This window comes from Triticum dicoccoides, chromosome 2A (assembly GCF_002162155.2).
Source record: "Triticum dicoccoides isolate Atlit2015 ecotype Zavitan chromosome 2A, WEW_v2.0, whole genome shotgun sequence".
Classification (NCBI taxonomy): Eukaryota; Viridiplantae; Streptophyta; class Magnoliopsida; order Poales; family Poaceae; genus Triticum; species Triticum dicoccoides.
Genome location: NC_041382.1, coordinates 310,395,492 through 310,403,743, shown reverse-complemented (window position 1 = coordinate 310,403,743; position 8,252 = coordinate 310,395,492). Strand labels below are relative to the sequence as shown.

The following is an 8,252-nucleotide window of genomic DNA, read 5'->3' as shown; positions in this document are numbered from 1 at the left end:
CCATGGTTACTAAAATAACATTGCGCGTCGGTGCATTCTACTGCTGACCCTTGCCACCGCTGTTTTTCTTGACCTTGCCAGATTTATCATCGTTAGAACTAGGATCCTTCGTACCGTCAGAATCAGAATATCTGGTAAGTATGTCCATGAGATTGCCCATATCTGTGCACATGAACTTAAGCCGCCCGAGCTTTTGCACAAGAGGCTGAAAATGACAGTTCTTCTCCAAAATGACAGTTCCATATCCGTGTGTGACCTAAAATGACAAGCCCTGTTAGGGGCGGCTGCCACTTGTTGGTCGCTATGGTTATGCAGTAATTATGTGGTTTTTGATAAAAAAGCATCTCCTCTACAAAAATTAAGTGCAGGTAACTTACTAACGTGTTTGGTAAAAAAAACTAACTCGTTGTTGCATAGTCTTCGAACACTATAGGTGACAACGGGAGGAATAGCAAATAATGTACATGATTAAGTTTTTACTATGTATATACCATTTTGGTCAAGTTACAATGCGACTTGAATACAAAAATAGTTATCGCTTTAGTTATTGTGCAGTATTCAATATAACGGGTAATTGTAAGTTGCACCTATTTGTTTCTCCATGGCTAGGCACGCGGAGTACTGCAAAATTGACATGGTACATGGAATACAACATTTGGTTAACACCGGGCCTTGCTCTAAATTAACTGGGGCGCCTCGGCTCGCCCCCCCTCCCGTGGTAACTGTTGGTGCTCCACGACAGTGGGCGGTGGCGATGCGTGATCTAGTCACGGGGCACGATAGCTCTGGTATGGATCTGCAAGCCAAGTTTTCGAGGTGTTTACTCGTGGCTCCTTGGTTGCATTCATGCATTGAGAGCGGCATGCTTCTCCCTTCGGCGGCAGGCGGGGCAGTGTGGCGCATTCTCCTGGTGGTGGCCGGTGGCAATGGCTCCTAGGCAACGTACAGTGTCGGCTTTTGCTGCTAGTGGATGAACCCGTCTGGTGTTGTTGTCGTCCATATCCGGCCCTCTGCAACTCCTCTCCCTCAAATAAGAAGGCTTTCGGCCATCTAACTTGGCTTGTAACAATGGAGGTGTCGTTTGATCGCATTCGAGGTGGGTGGCGGCAGCGTTCACGATCATGTACATTGGCTACTAGTAGACGACGAAGAGATCTAGTCTGGTCCAGCTTGCAATGGTGGCGAGCATACCACATTCAACGACGGATACAAGGTGGGCGGCCGTGGTGGATCGGCATAGGTGTGGCACATGGTTGCTTGGTTACGTGCATGGTGGCGGCGGACCGGAGTGTGTGGCAGTGGTTGGATGATGTGAGCGTAGCACAGGCGATGGACGATGGTTGCTCATGCCCTCAGAGGCCTCCGTGCCAGTTCTACATGCATGCATGCTCGACATATGATCCTAAGCCGTCGTCGAATGGCTCCTATGAAGATAGAGCAAGGTTGTCGGATGGCCCTACGTGGGTTCTTGGCGATACCGATGGTCTTTCTCTTAGACTCAGGCATGGACAACCCAGCCCAAAATCCGGGTCGGGTCGGGCTCGTTGTTCGGGCCGGACTCGGACCTTGTTTTGCAGCCCGTAAGGTAGTTTGGGCCAGGCTCGGGCTTCTCCTTTTCTATATTTTGGGCCGGGCTTTCAGGCTTCGGGTCGGGCTTGCATGTGTGTACACTAGAAAACAACATTCGGGCCAGGCTTTCGGGCTTTGGGCCATGATCGGGCTTGAGAAAGGAAGGTCAGGCTTTTACAAGCCCGGCCCGAAACCCGACCCAACCCGGCGTTTGTCTGTAGCCTGCGTACAATCACTATCGAGGACTTTAGGCTACCAAATGGCCCCTTGACTGGGCTCTTGGCGGCATCGGTGACCTTGTTGATGCCAGTGGGCGTGTCCTGACATGCTCCTCGTATACATTGTCTGCCCATTTTGCATGATGCCCATGTCAGGGTTGTGAGCGTGTATGACTGTCGAAGCATGGCAATCTTGCTTGCAATGGTGACTCGTGCCTTGATAGTGGGGCGACAGTACATGGTGACTAAAGTTTGGTGGTGCTACTGAGTGCAGGGTCTCGAGCTCTGGAGTGAAAACTCTAGGTCTGACTGCACTGGTTCTACCTGGCAATGGTGGTGTTCTACAACATAACCTTGTTGGAGGCATTGTCTTGAGTTTGCTCGGATTTCTTCCGGGTGAAGCCAAGATCATGTTGGATCTTGCGAGAGATCATGTTGGATCTTGCGACGATAGCGCTTGTGCGTCGTTTTGAGGGCGTCGTTATTGAAGCACTTTTCCTACAGTTCGGGTGTTGTAAGAGCAACTACAATAAGGTGACATAAGCAGGCTATAAGAACTAAAATATTATATCCTTACTTAGTTGAAAGAGAGAGAAGATGAGAGAGAAGAGAAGCGGGCTCTTTGTGAGTAGCCAGCTGCAGCACGAGACCCAAGATGCTTTGTGAGATTGTAAGGTGGACCAACTATTAATAAAATACATTTAAAACTTACTATTGTATATGCTAGCCATTAGGTTGGCTTTATATGATATGACAACTCATTATAATCGATTGTTGGTTGTATTATTAACCATGCTCTAATCGGTGGGGTTGTTGAAGCACTTTTCCCACTGTGCGGGTGCTAAAATTGATGGGGGTCAGTGTTGATGGTGTTGGTTACTGATGCAAGCTTGAGCTACTTCGGCGAGGCTATGCATGCTTGAGCTGCTTCGGCGGGGCTCTTGGAGGTCGCTTTTTTTCCTCCTTCTGTGTATTAGCCTTTTTTCATTTTTTGCGTATATGTTCATGTTAACTATGTGCATCTTAGTTGTACATTTTTTGCGTATATTCATGTTAACTATGTGCATCTTAGTTGTACAAAGGTCGGATATGTATTCTTGATGATTGTATTCTCTTGATACAACATTACAAGTCAATAAAATCCACCCTTTATTGGAAAAAATATCCAACTATTATTCACTCCGTGTGCATTTCGGTTCTAATAACAAAGTTGAACTGAAAGGCAAACTGTGTGCATCACAGATGGTAAAAATGGTGCTCGTATTTTCTTCATCAATAAACAAAACAAAGATAATTTCACCTTAAGCAGCTTGAAATATACATTGCACAGGCCCCGGTTCGTACATTGATTTTAGTTCTTAATTTTGGCAATTCTCTCTCTACTTAAAACAAAACCAAAAGAAGAGAGAAGGGTAGTGATTCTGGATCTCTATTTTCTTTACAATTGTTGCAGGTTGTTGACGATTGAAACCAGATTAGTAGTGCCCGTTTGTAGTTTACACCTGGAGGGGACCTAGCATCAAGATTTGATCCGTAGCAAGGATATCAACATAGCTCATCCTCGGCTTGCAATTTTTGGAGCGCCTTCTTCGCATAAATAGTTATTGCAGCAGTGGAAACTGCAGCAACCGTAAAGCCAATTCCGTTGTAGATGATCTGATCCACTGACAAGAAAGATCCTTGGCTAGTCGCCGCAGCCAAGCTTTGAACGAGCTTCCCACTGTTCACAACAAATATCGACAAAATTAATACCCATACCACAGAAAGATAATTAAACCAGGCATATATGTTTACATGTATAGAATAAGATACATAATCCTCAAACAGCTAGATATAATTCCTGCAAGACCATCTTATTTTTCACCAAGGACAGGAGCTAGCAAGTGCATTATTTCTCATACTGCATCCAACTATGAATCTTACAAACCCCCCTCCCACACACACACACACACACACACACTGTAAACCAAGAGCCCAGGTGGAAAATTTGGATTTGTACGTCGGAGGGATGTGCTGCCTGAAGCACTAGAACTAGATTGATCGCATAGAAGATTAGAAATGAAGAAAGGTGCCGACAAAATTTCTACCCTCCATGGCTAAAGTTGAACTCACAAAGCAGATTTTGCATTGGCAAAAACTCATAAAGGATGTCTAACGAAATTTATGCTAGCAAAAGGTATAGGTGCGCATCATCATTCCAATTCCGTAAAATAGCAGATTGGGTGAGATACAATCAAGTTATTCATGAACTATTTGCAAATGGATTCAATAACCACACCAATACTGACTGACTACCTACAGAAGGCAAAATGTGGAAGAGGTACAAACCTATAAATTGCAAGGAGGGTTTCATGTATGGTTCCCGCCATTGAACCAGCTATATATGGACAATATTTGACATTTGTAGCCACGGAAGCGTAGTTAAAAACTATATATGGAAATGGAGAAATCCTAAGTAAAGCAACTGCCCTAAATTGATGGAACCAATCTCCTTCACCAGCAAGTCTAACAAAAGCAGCTTTCTTCGGCCATTTTTCCAACCATCTCTGCATGACAACCATCAACCATTATTTCCATAAAATATGAAGACACGAACAGACTGGTTTCATGTACTATCTGGATAAAACATAGCTGAAAAAGATGGGACTGAGAGCCTCACATGTATTCTGGAATGGAACGCAGATCCTATACAAAATGGTAATGACATGCCTATGCTCATCGCCGTTGTAATTATCAGAAAGCCATAACCATATCCAAAGGTCATCCCCGCAATCCACATAAAGGGAGAAGAAGGTATCAAGACACTTGGGAATAAAGCGATTGCACCAAAACATATTAGAAGAATAACTGGTCGGCTGAAAGTTCTTGATTGCCAGTCAATAATCGGCACAACCACCTGTGAAGGACAGAAACATGTAAAACAATGTCAGCAACAAACCAAGAGCATACTAGCACAATATCTTAGAATCAAAAGCAGCTACAGAAACACATGCAAGTGTGCAAGCAGTCTGTTTAAGAGGGCAACAAGATAATTCACTGAAATTGGTACAGGTAGCATAACTATGAGATGCTAATCAGTCTACAATTGCATGAGAATTCGTAATATTGAGGTTGATTCAGAGAAATTCATCAATAGGCAGCTGAGCATCCTTATGATCATGAACTTCTTGGTGGGGGTGGGGGGGCTTGCCCACATAATTTATTTCAGGTAACACCAGCAAGCAGGATCCAAATGCAGGCATAGTTGTACTTTCTGTGCTCTATCCTTGCAACATTTTACATTGTTCTGACCTAATAATCATATGAACTTTTGGAAGGGGTCAGCTGATGTAGTTAGAAATGATGGACAGAGTTGTAAACATTTCCTCCATGATGTTGACGACAACCAAAATTATGTCGGAAAATACGAAGACAAATCACCTTTTGCAATTACACCAGCCAACTTCAAACCAGGTATGAGAGTACAAGCAAGACCCTACATCTGGTAGGAATCCTTCTCTCCTTTTTAAAGATTTTTTTCAGCATCTGATTGATTTACGAGGGGAGACACCTGTAATTCTGGGGATCTGATGGGGTATGATTTGTGTGTGCCTATTGCATTCTCACCACCTAACCGCTTGATATTTATCTGGTTCGGTTCTTCGATCCTCTCGCTTCTCTCCACCCATCCGGTGCTCTCCCTAAAAACTCCCGTCAAATCCTAGCCGCTTCGCCGATGTACATTCTTATAAAAAGTTCCAACGCTGCGCCACTTCCTCCCGCACCACCGCCTGCTTCTTACCCAATTAAGACAGTACCGCACGTCCCCACCACTGCCATCGGCATCCTTGCACCGTGCTGCAATGACCATCTTCAAGCCGCTGCCCCTGAGATCCAGCGTGTCGTCGTCCAGTCATATGTGTGCCCAAGCCCTGAAACCCCCTTGGCTGCCAGGAAGTCGTCCCTGGCCATGGCCACCATCACCCTCTTGCAAGGCAGCGCCACAAGCCACAGCGTCGCCTCGGTGCATGCCGGGCAAATCCTTGGGTCGTCTACCTCGGTGTTAGGGCGTGCGCACATGAATCACCCCCGATCCGTCATCCATCATGTGTGTGCCCCGACGGCATGGCGTTGGCTGCGTTCCAGAAGTAGGGGTGCACTAGCAGCACGCCGCTTCTGACCGTGCATAGGCGCAGGAGCCCCTCGTCCGCGGCGGGGAGGGTAACGTTGTCCGTGATGTTCACGTGCATGCTGTCGCTGGCAAGTAACAAACAGGACATGGTCGAGCCACGGCTTGGGGCCTGCAAGGCTTGATATTGAGTGCTCAAGTGCCCCCACCAGTTGAGCTTCAGGTCCAACTCCAGGAAGTTTGATTCAGTAATCAGCTTCGGTTCCAAGTTTCAGTACCTTTAGAAATATTGTTTCGGTAATCAATTTTGCTTTGCCGAGATGGTAGGGCTTGATCTTGAGTGCTCAAGTGCCCCACCAGTTGAGCTTCAGGTCCAACTCCAGGAAGTTTGATTCAGTAATCAGCTTCGGTTCCAAGTTTCAGTACCTTTAGAAATATTGTTTCGGTAATCAATTTTACTTTGCCGAGATGGTACCTTGGGACATAATTGTTACACAATTTATCCAATCCATGAAATCAGTTTTTAACAAATCTGTTTCATGTGACTCCTGGTGATGTTTTTCATATATATATAATGTTTGCACCGTATGACCCTTTCCTTGTTTCAAGGTCAATTAATATCAAGTATACTGTATCTTTCTTAACATGGATTGTGTTATTCCCCTACGCCCAGTACAGTTAGTGACATTTTTATGAAAGTGAAAGAAATGTTCTTTTCATTGTAGCTCATGTTGATTTTCATATATAACAGTACTATTACTGATTTATGTTTCCATTTCGAGGTCATATCTATACCAATATAAAAAGACACAAAGAGGCAGATCCAAATAATCTTGACCGTCAACCCAGGTCAATCCAACGACCTAGACTGCTCCAATGACGAGCGCTCACCATGTTTAGCGTGCAATTAATATCATACCAAATAAAAATGTTAGAATTAATCACATAATTAACATGCAAGATGATATCCTACTTGATATCCACGTGCAATTAATATTTGCCTAATATCAACGTGCATTGCACGTACACATTACTAGTTAATATCAAGTAGACTATCTGTCCAGTTATATTTCTTTACATTACGATGATGCTATTGTATCATCCACCCTTTGTGTTATTTCCCCGTGCCCAGTACAATTAGGCACAATTTCTGTTGGTATATACAGTCAATTATAAGAGGTTGGAAACCAGATATTAATTATTTTGAAGATGTTTTTCCTTGCCATATTTCTCTGTAACAGGCTGTTTGATTTGAAGAATTTGCTTTCTTAGGATATATATTATAATAAAGCAGTGTCTTCTCCCTTAACAATAGAGGATATGCGTAACTAGCTTGATGTTTCACATATTTAAGAAGCAAAATTAGTTTCATGGTGTGAAAAATAGTTGATGAGTTCTGTATAGTCCAGGTTGCCTCTTCTACTTCCATCTCTTGAAATTTTTTAAGCTAGGGACGTCGATAACTGCCACACGTGTGGCACAATGGGCACCCGACCACACCACCCTGTGTGGCATACCCAGGAGACAGCCCACACGACCCTGTGTGGGCGCACATTAAAACTGCCCACACGACCCTCCCGCCCGAACGATTCAGTGCGAGCTGCTCCCCAGCCCGCACAGCACACACCCCTCATAGTTCTCTGCACAAACTTTTGCCGTGACTAAAAAATGAAAAAGAAAAAGGCCCAGTTTGATCCAATTCATATAATGTGTCTAAAAAACCCAGATTTGGCTGTGACTAAATAAAGCCCAGATATTGCCATGGTGGTAAAAATGAAAAGTTCCCACAATGAAAAAATTTAGTGTAAAAATTATCATGCTACAAAATTAAAGAACCAATTTGAATAGAAAATGAAAAAGACCAAGGCAATTTGCACCTGAACATGGTGGCAAACCAAAAAAATCCCAAAAAAATTGGAGAGATGGCAAACTGTTAGTGAAAACAATTTGGCATGACAAAAACAAAAGTGAGAAACTCACATACATACAAAGTTGCCATACAACTTGCCATGCTACATAAATGTACATTTGTGGTGAGCGATGGAGGCGAAAATTTCCGTGTATGTGAAAATAAAATTGCCACGACGATGAATGTAAATTTGATATGGCAATAAAAAACGTAAGTTTGCCATGGAAAAAATAAAAAAGTAAAAAATCAGCATGACAAATCTATTGCATGCACTATACCATTTGCTGAACACATAATAACAAAAAAATGCAACATATTTGCCACGATCCATTTAACTAAATTTCCCATCGTTTGAAGAAAAACAATTATCATTGTTTGGGGGAAAATGCCATGAAATATGGCAAATCTATTATATGTTACTAAATCTGCCATGCTTCGTGAAATAGAA

At 43.5% G+C, this 8,252-nt stretch overlaps 1 protein-coding gene across 1 annotated transcript in view; it reads right to left on the bottom strand.

The window, feature by feature from the left end:
• Positions 1-3,030: 3,030 nt before the first annotated feature.
• The window catches only part of LOC119354450, a 10,651-nt gene continuing 5,429 nt past the window's right edge, over positions 3,031-8,252 (bottom strand). Inside the window, exons 2-4 of the mRNA XM_037621176.1 lie at positions 4,447-4,683; positions 4,116-4,333; positions 3,031-3,507 (exon numbers count right to left, since the gene is read on the bottom strand). Of these exons, the coding sequence (XP_037477073.1) occupies positions 3,333-3,507; positions 4,116-4,333; positions 4,447-4,683 (630 nt within the window). The 3' untranslated portion in view covers positions 3,031-3,332. The remainder of the gene's footprint in view (positions 3,508-4,115; positions 4,334-4,446; positions 4,684-8,252) is intronic.